General features: G+C 44.7%; 1 protein-coding gene across 1 annotated transcript in view; it reads left to right on the forward strand.

Moving 5' to 3' along the window:
• The window catches only part of EHMT1 (euchromatic histone lysine methyltransferase 1), a 1,716,251-nt gene that overhangs the window by 298,035 nt on the left and 1,396,533 nt on the right, over nucleotides 1-21,683 (forward strand). Inside the window, exon 5 of the mRNA XM_044058169.1 lies at nucleotides 18,243-18,479. Within this exon, the coding sequence (XP_043914104.1) occupies nucleotides 18,243-18,479 (237 nt within the window). The remainder of the gene's footprint in view (nucleotides 1-18,242; nucleotides 18,480-21,683) is intronic.

The following is a 21,683-nucleotide window of genomic DNA, read 5'->3' on the forward strand; positions in this document are numbered from 1 at the left end:
TAAAGGGCCATAGACAGAGCTTTACTAATTTTGTGCCAAGATACCAAAATAATTACCATGCAAAACCCACTTTCTTTGCTCGCAGGGATCCCAGGCATTTTCATAAGGCTAAGAAAATGCTAGGAAGATTCCAGGACAAACCAGACAGGGACTGTAGATTTGGGAGACCCTGTTACTAGACAAGTCTGCCTGACTACTGTGTCCCCTTCCCCACCTTTAGGTCCATCCCTCCCCACTAGCCAAAAGGCTCACCTCATCCCTAAAAAACTGGTTGTCACTTCAGACAGATGGGTTATTTCAGTTATTAAAAATGTGTACAGGATGATATGGAAAGAAGTGCCTTTATTCACGGGCATCCCTCTGCCGCGAAATTAGATGTAGTTGCTCTGTCCTATCATTCAGACCTTCGAGCAAGGCACAGTAGAACAGGTCCCCCCATAGTGTGTGAGAAAAGGGTTTTATTCCAGACTATTCCTCGTTCAAAGAAGTTGAAATTGGAGACCTGATTCTGGATCTCCACCCCCTCAACACCTTTCTTTTTGTCCAATCTTTCTAGATGTCTTCCCTGCAAACTGTTCTTCTATTCATTCTTTAAGCCTTCTTGGTGTGCCTCAGTGTTAAGGATACCTCTCTCTACATTCCTGTTCACCCTGCGTATATCAAAATTTGGAGGTTTTCTTCTGGTTCATTATGCTTTCACTTCTCTACTTTGCCTTTCCAACTCCCTACAGCTCTCAGTCTTCACAAAGTGTCTTACCCCAGTCATAGCTTACTGCATGACTCTTGGTACAACCTCCCTGTATTTGGATGACCTGCTAATACAGGTATCTTCTCAGCAAATTGTCTTGACACATCTCATCTTCACCCTGGCTCTACTTCAGGTCCTGCATTTCACAATCAACCTAAAAAAGTATGCAATGAATGCAACCTAGGATGTCATCTGTGGGTGGAAATTAGACATCAAACTCATGTAGGCCTGCTTTCCTTTGGACAAAATACAAAGCCTAACCAGTTACTTCCTTTCTCCTCTTGCTCTTCAGTTGTATACTGCAAGGGAGATTCTCAGAAAACTGGGATTTAGGCATCAGCTATCCCCCTGGATGTTCTTCATCTCACATTGCTGCAGTCCTTACACTTGGGTAGTCCGCTGTCCTCGGTCGGTCAAAATTATAAAAGGCTGGCGTCGGTCAAAGCGCATTTGACTGGACATCAAGGCCACAGGTACGCATGCGACGCGTCATATCCTCCAGTCTTTTGCATGGGATGCAGCGACACAGCGGCAAGTGCAGGTGCCGATTCCTGAAATTTTTGAATCGATTGTTTTTCAGACGGGGGTCAAAGTTGGCTAAGTACCCGTTGGGAATATTTTGGTTTTTCTTGCCTCAGTGGTTTTACCGGATGTCAGAAAAAGTGAATAACTGTATTTCTTGGGAAACAGATACATAGAGATTATCATACTTTGTGTATTCCTTGTTTAGGGCCTGAGCACGGCGTTGTTGGGTGTCGCTCTTGTGCTAGATTCAATAAAGCGCGCTATAAAAGAAGGTTAGATTGTGCCAGGTTAGTCTTCGAAGCGGTGCAATTATAAAATGCGTCGGATGCTCTGGCGCCCGCTTCTTAGAAGAAGCGCGAAGAAGCGCGCAGTTGGAAGTAGGGGTTAGAAGAGAAACGCGGGGGCGCGGTTCGCGGTTCTTTAGGAGGTGGGTCAGAGCCGTGGTTGATGAGGGTTTCTTTGGAGTCCCAGGGAGAGACTTTGTTATTGCAGGATGTGGCCTCTCAGGAGGCAGGTCAGGCTGAAGGGGCTTCTCAGGTTACTGTACTCCCTCCCTTCCTAGGGTGGTTGGGCCCTGCTTCCCCAGAGGCAGGCCAGGTTTAGCTTCAGTTATAGTTCTTCAGGAACTGTGCCCAAGAAGCATATGCTTAAAATGGCAGAAGATTTGATTACTTTGATTAGAGGTTCTTTGCCCCCTCCTGATAAGAGACCTAGGGTGGAACCTGAGCTAGGAGTTTTGAGCAGGCTTGATGTTTTTCAGAGTCTTCGGCTGAAGACTTGCAGGAGTATTCTCCTTATTCTGATTCTGATGTGGATGATTCTACTCCTCCTGCTTCTCCTCCTGAGGATTTTTCCTTTTCAGAGACTCTTCATTCCATGAGGGAGCATTTTAAGTGGGAAGGCAGGACTTTTCTGATTCCAGGAAAAGGCTTAGGGAATTTTTGTTTTTACCCCAGCATAGGCCTTTGGCTATACCTCCTGTTCTGGATGTGGTGGAAGATGTTTTTGCAGAGGCTTCTCTTAATCCTGATTCTTTGCCTCCTGCTCCTGTTAAACCGGACAGGTATTACACTTTATAAGAGTCCTAGGGCAGACCCAGAAACTGTTAGTCAGGGGCCTAAAGGTGTTAAGGCTTCTGTTGTTAAAAACTGTTCCTCCAGATAAAGAGGCCAGGGCTTTGGATAGATGGGAAAGAAAGTTTATACTTCTTCCACCCTAGCTATGAGGGCTTTGAATTGCCAGTTTCACATGTTGAAATACCAGAACTATCTCCTTTCACAATTGAAGTCTAAGGTAGATGCTTGGCCTGCCAGACTACAACATCTACATATCAACCTGAAGGAGATGTTAGCAGTCCAGTTTGCATTCATAGCTTTCAAGCAGGTGTTGATTCTAACAGACAACACAACTGTCATGTGGTACATCAACAAGCAGGGGGAACACATTCTTATCCTCTATGCAGGCAAGCAATGATTTTGTGGGAGACTGCTCTCAGTTTACAGCTAAATCTTCAGGCAAGGTTTCTGCCGGGAGCACAGAACTCCTTAGCAGATGTGTTGAGCAGGCAATTATGGATCCCCACAGTGGAAATTGGATCCTCATGTATTTCAGAAATTGACAGTGTCATGGGCTAAACCACCAGCTGCCAAAGTTTTGCAAAAGGTTTCATCCCACAGCTTGGAAAGTGGATGCTCTTTCTTTCAATTGGAGCAATCTTCATGTATGCCTTTCCACCTCTGCCTCTCCTCCCAAAGGTACTACTAAAGGCCAGACAGGACAAGCCAAGGATGATTTTGATAGCTCCAGATTGGCCTCGACAGCATTGGTACCCAGTACTGAGAAGCCTGGTACGGAGCCTCCATGGCCTTTGCCTTGATTCCACACCTGTTGTCTCAGGAGGACAGTCATTTGCTCAATGTCAAGCTTCACTCTCTTCACCTAACAGCCTGGCATATTCTGTTTTGAACCATAGTGGGTCTCAACACAGCGAGTTTTGAATGTTATTTTGGAAGCTAGAAGGCCTAGTACAAGGAAAGTGTAGATAAATGGAAGAGATTTTTATTTTGGAGTGCAGCAAAGGATTTTGATGTTTCTGAGAAATATCTTACTGAGTTACTGGACAAAGGTTTGTCCTTCTCTTCTATTAAGGTTCATGCTGCAGCAATTTGCTCACTATGATTGTGACCCACCATTGTTTTCTCATCCTTTGTTAATTTCTTAGAGGGCAAAGAATATAGCTCCTACTCCTGCTTGGGATCTCAATTTTGTGTTGGAGAAACTTACTCTACAACCTTTGAGCCTGCAGCTACTACCGAGTTGAAATATTTATCATGGAAGACTGCTTTTTGTTGGCCATTACCTCTGCAAGAAGGGTTTCTGAGTTGCAGGCCCTTATGGGCGTGTTGAGCCTTTCTTAATTTTCCATAAGGATAGGGTATCTTACTAATCCTTCCTTTATGCCTAAAGTGGTTTCTAGTGTGGCTTTAAACCAAACTATTCATTTGCCTACTTTTATGCAAACCCCAAAATAAAGGGGAAAAGATTTTGCACACTTTAGATGTACACAGGCAGTTCGATATTATTTGGACAGAACTAAGGGGTTCAGGCAGTCTCAGCAGTTATTTGTTTCTTTTGCTTTGAGTTCTCAGGGCAAGCCTGTGTCAAAACAAACTATTTCTAAGTGGATTGGGTTTTGCATTGCTTTCTGTTATTCCCATCATGGCAAGGAGATTCCAGCTGGGATTAGGCCTCATTCGGGCTACTGCCACTGACAGCTTTTTTAAGGGGGGTGGCAACTAAAGATATTTTGGAGGCAGCTACTTGGAGTTCAGTGCATACTTTCTCTAGGCATTATCACCTTCCACTTTATTCTAAATCTAGGGCTGGTTTTGCCACTGCTATTTTGCAGGGCATAGTTTTGCCATCCTCCCTTACCTCTGCTTTGGGATTCTACCCAAGTGTAAGGACTGCAGCAATGTGAGATGAAGAACATAGTACAGATGTCCTTCATGGATGCATCTGCAGTCATAACAAGTGGGGTTGTCCTGTCGTCAGGCAGCCCTGCAGTCGGCCGGATTCCAAAGTCCGGGTCCCGTCATCTCTGTTGGTCGCCATTTTCCTCAGTCTTTGGTCGGTCGGATCCAGATTACTTCAAGACTTCTAAAGCTCTCTTTCTTGCCTCAGCCGATGTCAGAAAAAGTTAACAATTGTTTAAACTGTGGAAACAAATACCTCATAATTTTCCACTCTTACTGTCTGCCTTGTTTAGGCCCAGCCGTAGCAGCCTGTTCGGCCTGTGCTTCTTTCAACCGGTTCTGATTTTGCAATCTAAAAGCGCCAAAGATAAAGGCCGACACTTTCGCGGTCCAGCGTTTTGGCGAAACCCCTGGTCAAGCAAACCAAAACTGAACAAAGAATTTTACCCTACACGGTGGTTGACTTATCAGACACAAGACTACTAAAACAGTGCCTGTTAAACCACCCAGAAGATTTAATTTCTTTAATTAGAGGATCTCAATAGACAGGGCCTCTCAGCCCCAGAAGCCAGTGTCCTCTGATGATTCTGCTGAGAAGATTCTGATGCTGAAGAATCCATCCCAGCTGCTTTCCCCACCAGGAATTCTCCTTTTGACCTGCAACAGGATTTTCAGACTCAAAGAGAAAAGACTTAGACTTGCATCTCCCACCAGGCCCTTGACCTTAGCTATACCCCTGTTCTTCTCTGTGGTGGATGATGCTTTCAGTGATGTTTGCTCGGCCCAGATTCTTACCCCAGCCCCCCCCACCAAACGGACAGATTTTGGGTGCCCAGATACTCATCACCACTTTACAAGGCTCCACTTGCAGACCCAGAATCCTATTCCTTCTGAAAGGGAAGGTCATTAGACAGATGGGGTAAAAAGGTCTACACTTCAGCTACTCTCTCAGCTAGAGCTTTAAACTGTCAGTTTCACAGATGATACAATACCAAGAGTTTGCTGGATCATTAAAAAAAAAAAACCACTGATGAATCTCTTTGAATGTAAGTATGATGCCAGGTATGTAACATACAATAGGTTAGCAACCAAACCTTAAAAAATGGTATGATTCACTGGAGGCTTTCATTTAGATCAGCCATGACAGGCACAGTGATAAGAAGGCATGCATGGCTAAAGCGGATCATGTTATAGATGCTCCTATGGACAAGAAGAAAAGGCAAAATCAGTTCAAACTGTTAAAGATTTCTTGCAGGTTCAACCCCAAGGTTTAGCAGGAACTGGCCTGCCCACAAAATTAGGACAAGTGGATTTTACAAACCATAGATCAGAGTGCCAACAGCAGAGCAAGGCAGACATATTAAGCAGAACCACTTCAGATCACATAACAGCAGCTATTCCAGAACTTTCCCAAAGAGTTAAAGAGGAAAAGATGTGTCACATGCATCAGCTATTTCAGCAGAAGTCTTTAAACCAGGCAATCCACCTACCTACCTTCTTTCCCAACCCACAAAACAGGGAGAATACTACAGAACAAAAAATTCTGTTACTCCTTCCATGGAAAACCAATTCCACAGAACATAAGACCTCATTCTACAAGGGCAACAGCCACTACCACAGCCTTCTTCTTGGAGTAGCAACCAAAGACATTATTCTACTTGGACCTCCGTGCATACATTTGCCAAGCATTATAATTTGCCTCTATATTCCAGATCCCGAGCAGGGTTTGCCACTGCTGTACTGCAAGGGATCCTAAACCTACTTTTATCCTCCTCCCTAGTTGGCTATGGTATTCTACCCACTTGTTATGACTGCAGATGCATCCATGAAGGACATAGTACAGTTTTGTACCTACCATAAATGTAGATGTCGAACTGGATAGCATCTGCAGTCACCCTCCATCCCCTCTGTGGTACTCCTAGGTTGTTTACCCTTCTAATAGCTAGCTGTTGGGGAGTCTTTTATGGTGTATTTGTTTGTGTATATGTACATACTTGCTTATTGTTGTGTTTACCTCTATCTATTTGGAAACATTGGCATCTATCCAAATTTTAGCCTGCAAGAGGGCTACTGGCATCTGGGGCAAGAAACACTGAGGAAAATGGCCTGATGCCTTTATACCGAACCAACAGAGATGACTTTGGAATCCGGCCGACTGAAGGGCTGCCTGGCGACAGGACAACCCACTTGTTATGACTGCAGATGCTATCTTTATGGTAGGTACAAAACTGTACTTTTTGTACCTACCATAAATGTAGATGTTCGAAGATCCACATTGCTGCAGTCCAATTTACCCTCCCTCCTTCCCCTCTGTAGTTAGAGGCGGTTGTGTGGATTGGGTTGTCAATATGGTGTATATTGTATATATTGTACATATTTTTGGTGCAAGGGTGGTTGGTTGGTTGTTTGCTGTCTTTTGGTTTTTGACCTTTCCTTTTAGGGTCTTCTGACATCTGGGGCAAGAAAAGACTGAGGATATGGCAGCGTCGGTCATGCGATTTGTACCCTGTCCTGATGTCAGTCAAATGCGCCTGACCGGCGTCAGCCTTATCTTTTGATATTGGACCGACCGAGGACAGCGGACTACCCAAGTGTAAGGACTGCAGCAATGTGGATCTTCGAACATCTACATTTATGGTAGGTACAAAACTGTACTTTTTCTTTGCCAGACTCCACAAGGAAGATTTAGTGGTAGCTGAAATTCACCTGGTCCCAACATGCTCATCCTCTGGGCAAATAGGTTCCTTTCTGCCTTGCCTAAAAAGGAAATACTGTGGGGGTCCCAACATTCTCATCCTCTGGGCAAATGGGTTCCTTTCTGCCTTGTCTAAAAAAGGAAATACTGTGGGGGTTTTCACAGGTAAAGCCCAACCCAGGTCTTCCCATCAAACTGCAGGCAACTCAACAGGAGATGCACACAGCTGCATCAGATGCTTATGGGAGTATGACTGGGCAACCTGAGAGTTAATAGACAATGGACTACAAGTCTAAGATCAGAATACAGAGTCTGAAGGAGATAAGGGCCCTAATACAGTCCCTGCAGATATTCTCTTATTCTTGTTGGAAAAAAAAAAAAAAAGTCTCTTAAAAGAGTGTCCACAGACAACACAGAAGTCATGTAGTAAGTTGGGGGGGGGATTAGACATAGATTACCAACTGGGCATACTGCCTCTTTTGGCATGAGAACAGGCCACAAAACCAAACTTCTCCCCTGTAAGCAGTTTACATTTACTCCCAGGGCAATGTCCTGTCAGATTTTCTAAGCAGGTCAATGGAAGATACCCATGAATAGATACCGAACTGGAGTCCACAAATTTGGGGTGTCAGATATTTTTAGCCTTAATCAACAACTTTTGCTCTTTTCTACATGGACCTAATGTCCTCAAGCTTAGAAAATGGACGCAATGTCCTTTCTTTGTAAAGGGAGGTTCTTGCATGACTTCCTCTCCACTTCCTCTTCTACAGGTCTCATTAAAGATCCAAAGAGAATACCCAAATATCTTACTGGGGACTCCCTATTAGCCAAGGCTGCACTGGTCCCCCGTTTTCTTCAAGGAAGAAGGACCATCATCAGAAGCTTCCCTACACAGTGGATTTGCTCACACAGCAGGACTCACCATTCCATCCCAACCTGCCATCCTCAACCTGACACTTCAGATGATAGGATTCTGATCCCTTTTAGGCACCAGTTTTCTGAGGAAATGCTTAAAGTTTTTAAGGAGGCAAGAAAATCTACTATAAGTAAATCTTGCATAACAAAATGGAAAATATTTATGTGGTGTTAGGCTAAAAGTCAAGACCCACTTAAAGCCTAGTAGGTTCATAGGTTGGTATTAGGCTATCGGTCCTAGGGTCTATACAAGCCTAGCCATAACAATTCCCTGGATATTTCTTCCCACAATATTTACTTCCCTGGACCCCTGTCTAGCAGGGCGACTGACGTGATCCCCAGGGTGAATTTCCTATCTCCCATCCAGTCGTCAAGGTTCCTTTAGAAAGAGGGCCAAGGAGGCACTCTGCTTGACATGTATGTACAGTCTATTCCAGAGTATGAGGAGTCTCTGGGTCAGGAACCTATCCCTCCAGCATGTTTTGTTCATTGTGATGACAAGGTTTAGATCCCTGGAGTGTGTGGCTTTGAGGGATTGGGATTTCTTTAAGTGGAGCATGTCCAACAGCTCAGGGTTTGACATGGCCTTGTATATTAAGCAGAGATCGCCTCTGAGCAGACTATATGCCACCGAGTATAGCTGGAGTTTTTTTTTTTTAGACTGTCAGCATAGGGCATCTGCTTTAGGCCTGTGATTCTTTTAGTGAGGTATTTCTGCGGCCTTTCCAACTGTTGCAGATGACTTGAGGTACATACCAAACTTGATGTACTCTGTAATGGGTCTAATGAGGGATGAGTACAGTGGGATAATGGGTCTAATGAGGGATGAGTACAGTGGGACAATGACCTCTTTTTTTCTGGATGAAAAGCCCTTGGTGATGAGGTGTGCCACATAGAAGGATTTCCTGACTGTTGTGGCGATGTGGTTATCGAAGGTGAGACCACTTGTCCACCTGTGTCCCTAAGTCTGTCATCACACTTTAGGTGTTTAGTGTATTGTCACCTTTGTGATAATTCACGGGTACATGTTTTTTCTCAAAGGGGATAACTGTACATTTCTTGGCATTAAGCTTCAGCCCATGGCTCTGGCATCAAGCATCTGTTTCTGTAAGGCCGTTTTGTAGAATATCCACATCATTTTGGGGATTCAATAATTGCTTCCAGTTTGCAGTCATCTGTTAACTTCGTTAGCCAGAGTACCTTAATGTTGGCCTGTACTTCAGAGAAGTAGATTCCAAACAAGAGCGGGCCCAGGACTGAACCCTGAGGTACTCCACTTGTCACTTGTTTGGAGCTGGATTTGGAGTCTGCTACTTTATGGTCTGGGTTCTGTCAGTAAGCCAGTTGGCAACCCGTCAAGTGACTTAGGGATTTATGCCCAGCTTAGTAAGTTTATCTATGATTCCAGAGTTGGAGGATCGTGTCGAAGGCCTTGGCTAGGTTCAGATAGGTTGTGTGGACCGCCTTACCCTCGTCCACAGCTCTGGAGACTGATTCGAAGAAGTGAGTCAGGTTCAGGAGACCAGATTGGCCTTTCATGAACCCAAACTGGGTGTGGTCCAGTGTTTGAAGGTTGCCAATGTCTTCGTTTTAAGTACCATGATAATGCGTTCCATGCCCTTGCAGATCAGGCTCGGCAGACTGGGATGGTAGTTCCCGGGATCCAAGGCGGATCCCCACTTGTGGAGTGGGATAAGTGTAGCTGTGTGCCACTCAGTGGGCACGAAGCCTGAGGTGAGGCTATGATTACACATGACACTTAGGTGAGGTACCAGTTCATTATGTAGTTCATGTAGTACACAGCGTGGGATGTCATCTGGTCCAATGGATGCTGTATTCTTAGCTTTGGAGAGTGCAGTTTCTACCTGTGTGGCTGTGATTACCGGAATTTGACAGTCTTTGGGTACTGAGATGGTCTTTTTAGGGGTGAGAGGGGGGTGAAGTTGGCACTAAATCGATCTGCCAGGATATTGGCAATATCCTTGGGGTCAGTATGTTAAATACCATTCTGTTGTAGCTCAGAGCAGATCTGAGCATTGCCATTTAGATTCTTAACATAACTATAGAATGCCTTGTGGTTGTCTTTGGAATCTTTGGCAATTTTATTTTCATAACTAGCTTTGGAAGATTTTATGAGGGATCTCAGCTACTTACTGAGGCTGGTAAGGGAGTTTTTTGCATCCTGGGATTTTCCTCTTTTCTGCAACAGTTTCTTCCTTCTGTTGTATAGTTTGTTAATGGCAGGTCCTCTTATTTGTGTGAGCTGTAGCAGTCTGACCTTGCATACTCTGTTAAAGTGCGCATTTCAGTCATATTTGCTGCCTACATAGGGATATTCCGCTTCTGGCCACACTAGAGGTAAAGGAAGGACATAGTACAGTTGTGTAAGAACTTTTCATAATAGACGTCCTCCTGATCACTACTGCAGTATTTCCTCCCTTCCCCCTTCTCTGATCTTCCTCTCCCCCTCTTAGCTGGCCAGTTTATTTTGTCTGTCTTGCCTCTTCATGCTTACTGCCTTAAAGAGGGTCTGAAAGTTTATGCTAATATGCCTGCTTATGTACCCTTGTGCCTATATGCTTAGGACATGTGTTTGAACGTATAGCTCTGTGGAACGTTTTGGCTTTGGTAACTTGGCTGGATGTCCACGTTATCTGGCAAGATAACCCAACTATTTGGAGTACTGCAACAGTGATTAGTAGAACTTTTGCTGTTTACGTACCTTTACAACTGTGCTGTATGTTGCCTTTACTTGTACAGCTGCAGTTTTTCTTTTGAAAGCAGTGCATTACCTTTTGCAAGAGAAGACTGGTTAGTAGGGCCCCAAAACATCAAGATCTACCTAGATGAGAAAAGGTTTAAGGGTTTGTTCTGGATTACAGTCCCCCAGACAAGTCTCAAGCTAAGTTTTGATGGACTGTGGAGAATGAGCAATAAGTAAATACTGTAAAGAAAACAGTAAATCTTCTATTCCTATGTTGCAATATTCTAGTTGAGATTTCCTGCTCTCAGACGACTCGTATGTCTTCTCCTATACAAAAGCTTCAGCTTTGCTGTTGGTGTGCGTTGAGCGTCACACGTAAGGCCATAAACCAGGGGCCTTAAATGTGACATCTGCACGCACAATCCTCAGAACCTTTCAGCTGCAGGCTACCTTCGCATCGTACGATTGCTTCTTCACAGACGTCGCATCTTAAAGATAAGTAACCCATTAGGTTTCTATTTTTCTTATTTTGCCGATTATTATTGCTTAGCCTTTAGCTGATTTTAGGTGAAAAAGGAAAGTGCCAATGTGGGTGCCAGATACCCCATAAGGACCCCCATGATGCGTGTGTTTTTTTGCTTAGGCCGGGAGTGCAGTCACTCCTCCTGCAGAATTTGTCAATCTTTTGTACTGAAGACCCTTCACAGACACCTGGCCATTTTTAAAACTCTACCTTGAAAACAAGCGCCTTACACGGTTAGCCCTTAGAGTGGATCCTGCATTGGAGGCTGCACCCGCACCTCTGCGCAAGAAGCCCAAGATTCCTAGGCCTTCCTCGCCTGCTGCTCCGCTTCCTGACGCACCGCCAAGTGCCGATCTAGGGGTTGATGCACGCTCGGTGGATCTGTCGACTGTAATGATGTCCCTTGAGGAAGCTGTCGCACAGCCGACGACCGGCACTTCCTCTGAGCTTGACCAGACAACGACTACCATCAATGTCAAGGGGGAACCAGTTTCGGTGGTACCTCCAACCGGGATCCAGACTTTGGATGTATTAATCTCCAAACCTGACGCCAGGCTTCTCCCCACTTCCACTCCGGCCAAAAAGAAGCAGAAAACTAAGCATACTTCCTCCTCTACAGAAGCCATACCAGACTGACAGGCTTTCACCTCCTCTCTCATGCAGGCCTTTATGGCCCTCAGGCCTTCAGCCTCTGCCCCCTCCACTCTTCTTCTTTTGAGCCGTAGGCCTGCATCTGCCTCTTCCCTCCCACCCATGACCTCTCAAGTCAGGGAGGAAGAGCATGATTCTTCCTTCTCTTCCTCGGAGGATTCCATTTCATATGCATCCCAGATTGATTCCCCCCAGGAATATCGCTTTCCTGATGAGGAGTCTGTGGAAGGGGATTCTCCTCCTGAGGATATTATGCTTGGTAAGACCATCACCAAGATGTATTACTTTAAATGGGATGTGTCCTAAATGACAAGCTCAAAAAAAGATACTTTGAGCTTCTGCAGGTAGTATCACCCTCCCCTTCGGTTGTTCCCCTGGTTCTACCTGCTTACTTGGATGCCTTCAACTCCGCTTCTAAGGCTCCAGACTCCTATCCTCAGGCCTTTAAGCGCCCTTACCTCTTCTATAAAGTACCAGGGGACCAGAAATTTCTGTTTAAACCACCCTTGGCGGACCTGGCTGTGATTGCCACTACTGCAGATAAGCAATCTAGACTGCTGCCTTCTGCCTCCCTCCTACCCACTGATAAAGGTAGCAAGTATATGGATAGGATGAGAAAGAAGATATACACATCTTCCACTTTGACTTTCAGAGCCATAAATTATCAGACCCACGTGATGTAAGTACACTCTAGACTTAATTTCTCAAGCCTCCTCCATGCTGGCATCTTTGCCGGACAGTCCCATTAAGATTGACATTACCTCCAACAGGTAGCCAGGCACTTCATCAGAAGCAGCTACGACGGTGCAAAAGCTTCTGCTAGATCTGCAGCATCTGCTTCTGTCCTCAGGAGGTATTCATGGCTAAGATTTCAGAACCTATCATAGGATTTCAAGTCCAAGATCGTGGACACCCCACTGGACCACAATGTCCTTTTGGTAAACAATCTGCAGACCTCTTTAAGAATCTGCAGGAAATAAGTAAAGAATTACAGGACACTACGCATCTTCTGGTATCCCTCATTCCCAAGTATAAGAACTACCCTGCTAAAGCCACTTTTGTGAGGTGCAATCCTCAGACTTCTGGCTCCTCTTTCAGATCCTAGAAGAGGGGCTAGAAGACCCACCATGTCCAGACCTTCTGCTCCACCTCATCAATCCAGACGATCCTTTCAGGACAGAGGAAGCCCCAGTAATGCGTGACTACCTTGCCTACCTACCCCTCTCTGCACGCCTTACCCTTTTGGCAGTCCATAACCACAGACCAATGAGTCTTAACCATTATCCAAAAAGGGTACTTCCTATCCTGGAAAGAAAAACCACCCAGGAAAGGCATTCTATTCCCCCCAAAAACCAGGCCCATCTCATGCCGCAAGTTCTGGCAGACCTTCTAGGCTCCATAGAACCTGTCCTCTCAGGACAAAAAGGAAAGGGTTTCTACTCCTGTCTCTTCCTGGTCCCCAAAAAAGATGGGCCCTGGAGACTCATCTTGGACCTGTCCTACCTAAATCTTCACCTTCAGATACCCTCCTTCAAAATGCTTTCTCTCCCCACCCTTCTGCTTCTAATTCCAGCAAAGCTTTCATGACCACCTGGACCTAGAGAGTCCTACCTACCTACACATACCCATCAGGATATCCCACAGACAATTCCTGCATTTCTATAGACCTTCCTCTCATTTCCAGTTTACTGCCTTGCTCTTTGGTTTATCCACACCCCCCAACCCCCCCCCCCCCCCCGAGTCTTTAGAAAGTGCCTAGTCCCAGCAATTGCCTTCTGCACAACTCAGGGAATTCATATTTACCCATATCTTGACGACATCCTGATACTGGCAGAGTCCAGAAATACTCTCTCAAGGCACCTCTACACTTCACCATGTCCCTTTTGTAGAATCTAGGGTTCACCATCAACCTTCCCAAATCCTCCCTCATCCCAGGCCAGGACAAGATTTTCCTACGCTGCAGAATCAGAACAGACAAAATAACTGCCTTTCTCCCACAGGGCAGTGTTCTTTCCCTGACTTGCCACTTCTAGGAAACCCTACTTTCCCAGAAGGTGACAGCAAGGCAATTTCTCAGTCTCCTAGGTTTAATGGCAGCTACCATCCCCATGCTACCAGTGGCAAGAATGCACATGTACAAGCTACAGTGGTACCTCAAAAGCATCTGGTCCCAACACCTACATCACTTAGAGCAAGTCATTCCCCTCCTTCCCTGTCTAAAGACAGAAATCAACTGGTGGATCCAGCAAGTCCAACTAAACCTGGGGCTCCCACTACAACCACCCACCCTGACCCAAACAATGCATACAGATGCCGGTTTCAAGTTGGGGAGCAACTCTGGCTTCCTACAGGTTTCAAGAAAAGTGGCATCCCTCTCTACAGGCCAAGCACATCAGTATCGGGGAAATGACAGCAGTCTTCGCTCTAAAAACCGTTATTACCTTTCTAGTTCCAGGTGTACTCTTGATAGTGACTGACAACACCACGGTCATGTGGTACCTCAACAAACAGGGAGGAGCAAAGGCCTATCAGCTATACAGACCAACTCTGCTGATATGGGACCTAGCCTCTTGCCACAATCTAGTCCTGCAGGTAGCCTGCATCCACTCACAGGACAATCACCAAGCAGATCTCTTGAGCAGGACTTCCTCACCTCAGCACGAATGGATACTGAACAGGGAGGTTTTCCTAGACATAGTCCACAGGTGGGGTGCTCCACAAATACACCTGTATGCCTCCCCAGAACAGGCAACTTGCAGACCTTCTGCTCAAAAACCTACTCCCCTCTAGCATGGAGAGTGGACGCTTTCAGCATCTCTTGGGAGGGAAATTCCTTTGTCTTCCCCCCATTCCCACTGATTCAGAAAGTCCTCTTGAAAATCCAGGGCGACAAACCAAAAATCTTGTTAGTTACTCCCTAATGGCCAAGGCAGCACTGGTTCCCACTACTTCACAAGCTAGCCAAGGGCAATCACTTCAAGTTAGCCTACAAGGTGGACCTACTAACACAAGACAAAGGAACTCTCCTACACCCACACTTACAGATGTTCTCCCTGACTCTGTGGGTGATGGACGTTTGATCCCCTTCAGACACCACCACTAAGAGGGACGTGCTTTCTGTCCTAAGGGAGGCTAGGAAACCTACCCCCAGAAAATCTTACCTGGCTAAATGGGAAAGATTTACAAAATGGTGTCTGCACAAGGTAAGGGACTCTTGCTCTGTTGAGGTCCCCCTGGTTCTGTCTTGTGTGTCAGTTGATTAAAAGTGGACTCTTCTTCTGTAAAAGTACACCTTTCTGTTATATCAGCCTGCCCCTTGACCCCCCCCTTGCTAGCCAGGCTATACAAAAGCTTAAAGGGGGTCCTACACATGAGACCTCCAAAGAAACCTAGCCCTTTGTCCTGGGACTTAACTACATCTTAGAGAAACTAACCTAGCATCCTTTTGACCCGTCTGGTTCATCTTCCCTACAGATGTGTACATGGAAGACTGTCCTTCTGATGACTATCACTTCAGCCAGAAGGGTGTCAGAGTTGCAGGCCTTAATGGCCTGTCCCCCCTACACCATCTTCCACAAAGACAGAGTAACCTGCGAACTAATCCCTCCTTTATGCCCAAGGTGGTCAATGACTTGTCTCTAAATCAGTCTATCCATCTACCCACTTTCTTTCCCTCCCCCACTAATGAAGGGGAGTGGATTCTGCACTCCTTGGACGTGCACAGGCAACTAAGGTTCCACCTGGACAAAACCAAACTCATTAGGAAAACTAACCACCTCTTTGTCTCCTTTCACCCCAGAGCCCTGGGCAAGGCAATCTCCAAGCAAACCATTGCATGCTGGATCAGGAAAGCTATTTGCCTCTGTTACTCCCACCATGGAAAGGAACCTCCAGTGGGAGTAAAGGTTCATTCCACTAGAGCTGTGGCTGCCTCCAGAGCCTTCATGAAAGGTCTAGACATGGCATCCATTATGGAAGCAGCCACATGGGCTACTGTCCACACTTTCACCAAACATTAGAAACTTGACCAAGTTTCCAGAGCTTGGACAGGATTCACCAGGGGAATCCTGCAGGGATTTGTAGAATCCTCTTCAACTACCACCACCCTTTCATCCGCATAAGCTGTGGTATGCCCCCACAAAGAAAATACTGCAACATAGGAATAGAAGGGCATAGAATAGTTGAGTAAAATTGTACAATAACCATAGATGTCCTCCTCCATGTTGCAGTATTCCGTCCCACCCACCAGTTCCCCCAAGTCATTTTCCTTTACCTGGCCTTACACATACTACAGTAGGACACCAGGTCACATACCTGAAAACCACTGGCATTCCCCTTGCTTTGGCCTTGTTCTCTGCCTTCTGGCCTTCAAGTTCTGAGGAATGTGTTTGCAGACGTCACATTTAAGGCCCCTGGTTTATGCCCTTCCGTGTGATGTCCAACGCACACTGCAACAGCCAAGCTGAAGCTTTTGTATAGGAGTCAACGTACGAGTCGCCTGAGGGCAGGAAATCCCACAACTAGAATACTGCAGTATGGAAGAGAAGGACATCTATGGTTATGGTAAGATTTTACACAACCATTCTTTGATTTTTGTGAGACTCAGAGACTGGAAAAGCAAACTTTGAGGAGAAAGAAAGCATTCGCATATACAGCAAGCAGCAACACTTGAACAGCTGCCATTTTAAGCTTTTATACTTGAGCAGCTGTTATAAACAGCATTATCCATTTGAGTACAAGTCAGTTAGCATCATGAGTCCATAAGACCAAGCACCAGAAAGTCCTACTTTTCAAGTGAAATCTGTTTTCTGACTGCCTAGAGAGGAGGGATTAATTGAGCTGTTTTAGTGTCCTATACTATAGTACTTTGAATTATATAATCATTGGCATGTACTACAAAGTCCATCTTGTCAGTCTTCTCAGCCTGCATGGAATTGGGCCTTCCTGTTGTTGCCTTTCGGCTTTTCCCAGTTAGGGGTCGCCACAGCGGATCTCCGGTCTGCTAATGATTGACAGTAGATTTTCACGAACGCTGAGGTGCCAGCTCGACGTTCAACCTTCAACGAAGGCACGCCCATTTACGCATGTTTTTTGAACGCCCACCCAACCGCGGGGAGGACATGCAGACTCCACACAGAAGGCACTCCCCGCACTCCAGCTGGGAATCTAATGGGAGAACCTCCTGCTGAGGCAGTGCCAATGCTGCACCACCGCGGCTGTCTTATTTCTCTCAAATCTTTTTTATTCATTGTTATTTCCCTAATTTTGAGTATAAAGAGATGAGGGTTGTGCATGCTGTCAGTTTGTGTAGCCAACTTTTTTAATCTGACTGAAGACTTCAGCTAGAGTACTTTTTCATATTCTTCATACCAGGAAAGCAGTGCAGTTTGACAGACTCCTTTGAAGTGGTTGACTTTCTGTTATAATAATAAAAATGATGGAACTTCCTGGGTGGGATATGTCATGCTCCACAACAGCAGCTGTCAGCACTGTGGCTGCCTGCAGGAGTGCATTTGTCTTAAGCATTTGTGAGCCTGCTTCCCCCAAGTATTGTATTGTCCTTTTCAGAAGTAAGGCTGGCTTTCTCCACTCTATACTAAGGCATGCTGTATCCACCACTCTGGACCAAGAATGAGGAACCTACAGTACTACTATAACTCTCCATGTTTTTAGTGTGCTGCATCAGTGATACTTCGGATGACAGTAGTACAGTTGCATAAAGGTTCTTTCTCTAACTGTAAATGTTCAAATGAAGTGATAAGTGCTACATTAGGAGCTTCCCTCTTTCTTGCCTTGGAATTGAGCTATTATTTCCAGGCACTGGAGGTTGCTTCATGGGTAATTGCTCTGCGCTTTCACTTTTGGGGTGTTGTATTGTAGGTCAGTTGTTTTGCTGATGTTTATTGTTGTTTTGAGTTACTAATATAGGAGTATTGCTATAGTATCATCTTTGGATAGCTTCTAGGACTGTCCTTCCTACCTGCTCAGGGTAGGGGCTTAGTAATGACAGGAACCCTTAATGAGCATATGGGAACACTGTTAAGCTACTGTTAATTTGTCCAGAAGACTGATATCAAGCTATGTGTAATATCTTTATGAATGCACTGTAGCAATAATGTTAATATTCAAACATGTACTTCTGTGGTAATTGCCCTTACACTGTACTTTCTGGAGCTCACATTGGTGTACCTTTTTTTACACTGTTGGATGAGCTTGTCACATGGCAAGTACTTTACCTGTAGTTTTCAAAAACTGTAGTTCTATTTTCATAATAGTTCCAGGCCAAACACCCCCCCCCCCCCACACACACACGGGTTTAAAAACCTTTGAACAGGACTTCCTTAGAGATAGTCTTAGAAAAAAAATCTGTTGGCAACTGTCTCTTGCTTTTGATAATTGTATTCAGCAGTTTTCTGCTTGCATTTTTTTTCCTCACTACTATCATCCTAGTAACTTCAGTTTTTGTGTTGATTGTTAGAATATGGCTTTTTCTCCATCTCTTTTAGGATGAGATTCCCCATACTGAAACCCATGCTCACATCAATGGCGAGACTGTTGAAATGGAGTCGGAAGATGATGAGACTGATGAAATGGATCAGGAAGAGGAAGAGGAGGACGACCGCACTGCTGAACTTCGGGAGATGGAGTCATCAAATATTTCATCAGTATTAAATGAACATATTTCCAAAGAGAATGAACTAGATTCAGACAAGTCTAAGAAGGTAAGTGGAGATGTGGCTTTTGTGAAGTAATGGCTATACACAGGTTTATGTTTGAGTTTTTGGTAACTCAGAATTCATATAGTTGAAACCACATGATAGAATTTCTGAAAACTCGAATTTAAAAGAAAAAATTTTTTTTGCAGGGGGGCAAGTCCCTCTGCACCCCTCATACCCCTACACCCCCTGCAAATTATATGTGCCAGCTCTGAGATTGTACTACAGTGGGGAAAAGGATAAATTCCACAATCCCCACTATACAGCAGTCTATGTAGAACTACTTCAAAGGAAAATTTACCCTTTTCTGCCAGTGTAGTGTGATCTCTGAGTTGGTGTATATAATTTGTAGGTAGCTGAGGGCTTGCCCCCTGCAAAAACAGTTTTTCCTAAAACTCAAAACCACAAATCTATCATATGGTCTTGAACATGTCAATTTTGAGTTTCCAAAAACTTGAAGCAATATAAATCTGCTATACACACATAGTGGTAGTTTGCTTTTATCTTCTCATTTTTGGCATGGTGCAGAATAGTTTAGACACCTTCATTCTGTTTTCGTAATGTGAAAAAAAAAATACCTACTTGCAGAAAAATGGCTTTAAGTGGATAATTAATCATTGTGTGACCCAGCAATATTTTGTCATTGTATCAGTTCATTATGTGGAATGAAGGTGAACTCTGTGTGTACGCTCATGTGTGTGTGTTGGAGAGGCAGGGCATGTGTGTGTATTTAAAGGTGATAGAGCAGTAATGGAAACGCTATGCCCTAATAGTGCATCTCCATGTATGTGAAAATGTTACACCAACAAAATAATTTGACACAGCTGCTTGATTTTAACTGTCTCAGGGTATTTGTAAGGTGGTGATGGGTCCCTATTACATCGTCGAAGATGCAAAATTTTGAATGCGTCTTTACTGAGCTGACAAGCGCAAATGCAAAACAACGAGTATATAAAGGTTCTTTCCCTGGGAAAGAAATCGCTTATCCCAATAACAAAAACACATCACTCCAAACTAAACAAAGTGGGGGGCTTCACCCCCTAACTAAATATATCCAACTCCGAGATTGCACTACAGTGGGGAAAACAGCAAAGTAACGGAGGCGGCCGAACGATTTCGATCCCAGGCAAAGAAATTGCTTATATGGCCCCTTCACCGTTTTAAATTTTCATTTTTGTAAGTTTGGGAAAGACGCATTCGAACATTTGTGTCTTTGAACACGTAATAGGGAACCAGGGTGATTGCCTGACAGCATTTAGTATTCATTGGATTTGTCCAGAATCATAGCACTTGTCAACCTCTTGTTTTTTTGTAAAGGGACTGGCTCCCCCCCTTAAACTGCCACTCTTAATATTTAAAAAAGAAAATGGGTGCAGGAGGTTGAGAACAGCTCACTTAATCATCAGTCTGTGTACTCTTTCCTTTCCTTGCTTTTCTCTGTCTAATACCTGTTAAGCTGTCTGTGTGTTGATTTAATCAACCTGCCTGTAAAATAATGCTATGCTGTATAGGTGGGGAAGAATGATACGGCAGCAGATAAATCCATATGCTTGTAGTTAGCACTGTACTTGCTCTTCTGGACCCTCTAAGTGAAGTCCAGTTTTCTCCATAATCTCTGGTGCCCACAGTTAAGTAGTCCCTTATTGAATTTCAGATGTGCTGTATGAAGATTTTTGATTAGCTTAATTGCCTCTGATTTTGCAGTTTTGGTGGGTCATGCACATTATTTTGTGAGTATTCTTCAAGCATTAAATGAGGTTATAGCCTTAAAGACTGAGTGGTTGAAGACTTACCTAAGCACAGGCTACCACACTGAGCTTTTATCCCTAGTTTAAAGCCAGTTGAGAGTAATAGCAGTATGTTGAGGACTGATTTTTATAGTTTTATTTGATGCAACTGAAAATTGGATTTTTCATAACTTTTGAATGAGTACAAGATTTAATTAACTTTTATGGCTGGATAATACTTGATGCAACGCAGTGGGGGGCAGCCTGTGGGCTTGGTGCAAGATGTCTGCCTCACTGGCCTGGCGGGGCTTGGGATTATTTCCTCGGGCATACCTGCATGTCCCTATCAGACACAGCTGCAGAAGATACCTCAGATTTCTTGCAGGGCCAGAGCATTATCAATTCTCAGCATTGCCATTTGGCTTATCTACTGCACCCAGAGTATTCACAAAATGCCTGGCTTCAGTAATTGCTCATTGCAGGCTCCAGGGGATCCAAATTTACCGTGCACTCTGGACGACTGCCTCATACAAGCGGACGACAAACTGATTTTGACAAAAAACTTGAATTATGTCATACAATTGCTACAAGCTCTGGGATACACAGTCAACTTCCAAAAGTCAAGACTTCAGCCATCCCAGCAAATAACCTTCTTAGCAGCCAAACTAGACACAGCCTCTCAAATAAACACCTGACAGAAGACAAGCAAAAGAAGTTAACTCATTATTTCAAAGGTTTGGCAAAGCTCACCCAGATGACTGCAAGGAGATTCCTACAGGCCCTGGGTTACATGGCATCCTGCATTCTCCTGGTTCCATTAGCAAGACTACACATGAGAAAACTTCAATGGTACCTAAAAAGTTTATGGTCTCAACACAGCAACAACCTAGAGACAACCATACCGCTCATTCCATGCCTACAAAAGGAATTTCTATGGTGGGCCTCGGTAAGCCAGGCAAACTCGGGTATGTCATTCAAAAAAACTCAAATAACACAGACAATGACCACAGATGCCTCAGACCTTGGATGGGGGGTGCACATGGAGGGCAGATGTATTCAAGGACAATGGTCTCCAAAGGAAACACATCTGCATATCAACCAAAAAGAAATGCTGGCAGTAATGCATGCCATCGAGGCCTTTTGACAACTTCAGCAAGGCCACCTGCTAATACGGACAGACAACGCCACTGTGATGTGGTACATAAACAAGCAGGGGGGCACCCATTCTTACCCCCTTTGCAGACTGACAATGATTCTTTGGGAAAAAATCACTGAGCTTAAACATACAGTTGCAATCCCAGTTTGTTCCAGGCAAAGACAATGTGCTGGCAGACAGCCTAAGCAGTAATTTCCTAGACCCCTACGAGTGGAGGTTACATCCAGAAATCTTCATACTACTCACCTCGACATGGGGCAGGCCAGAAGTAGACCTATTTGCCTCCCACCTCAATCATCATCTACAAAAGTTCTGTTCAAGGACATATCATCCACAAGCATGGAAAAT

Source organism: Protopterus annectens, chromosome 16.part0, assembly GCF_019279795.1.
Source record: "Protopterus annectens isolate FY-2018-M chromosome 16.part0, PAN1.0, whole genome shotgun sequence".
In the NCBI taxonomy this organism is placed as follows: Eukaryota; Metazoa; Chordata; order Ceratodontiformes; family Protopteridae; genus Protopterus; species Protopterus annectens.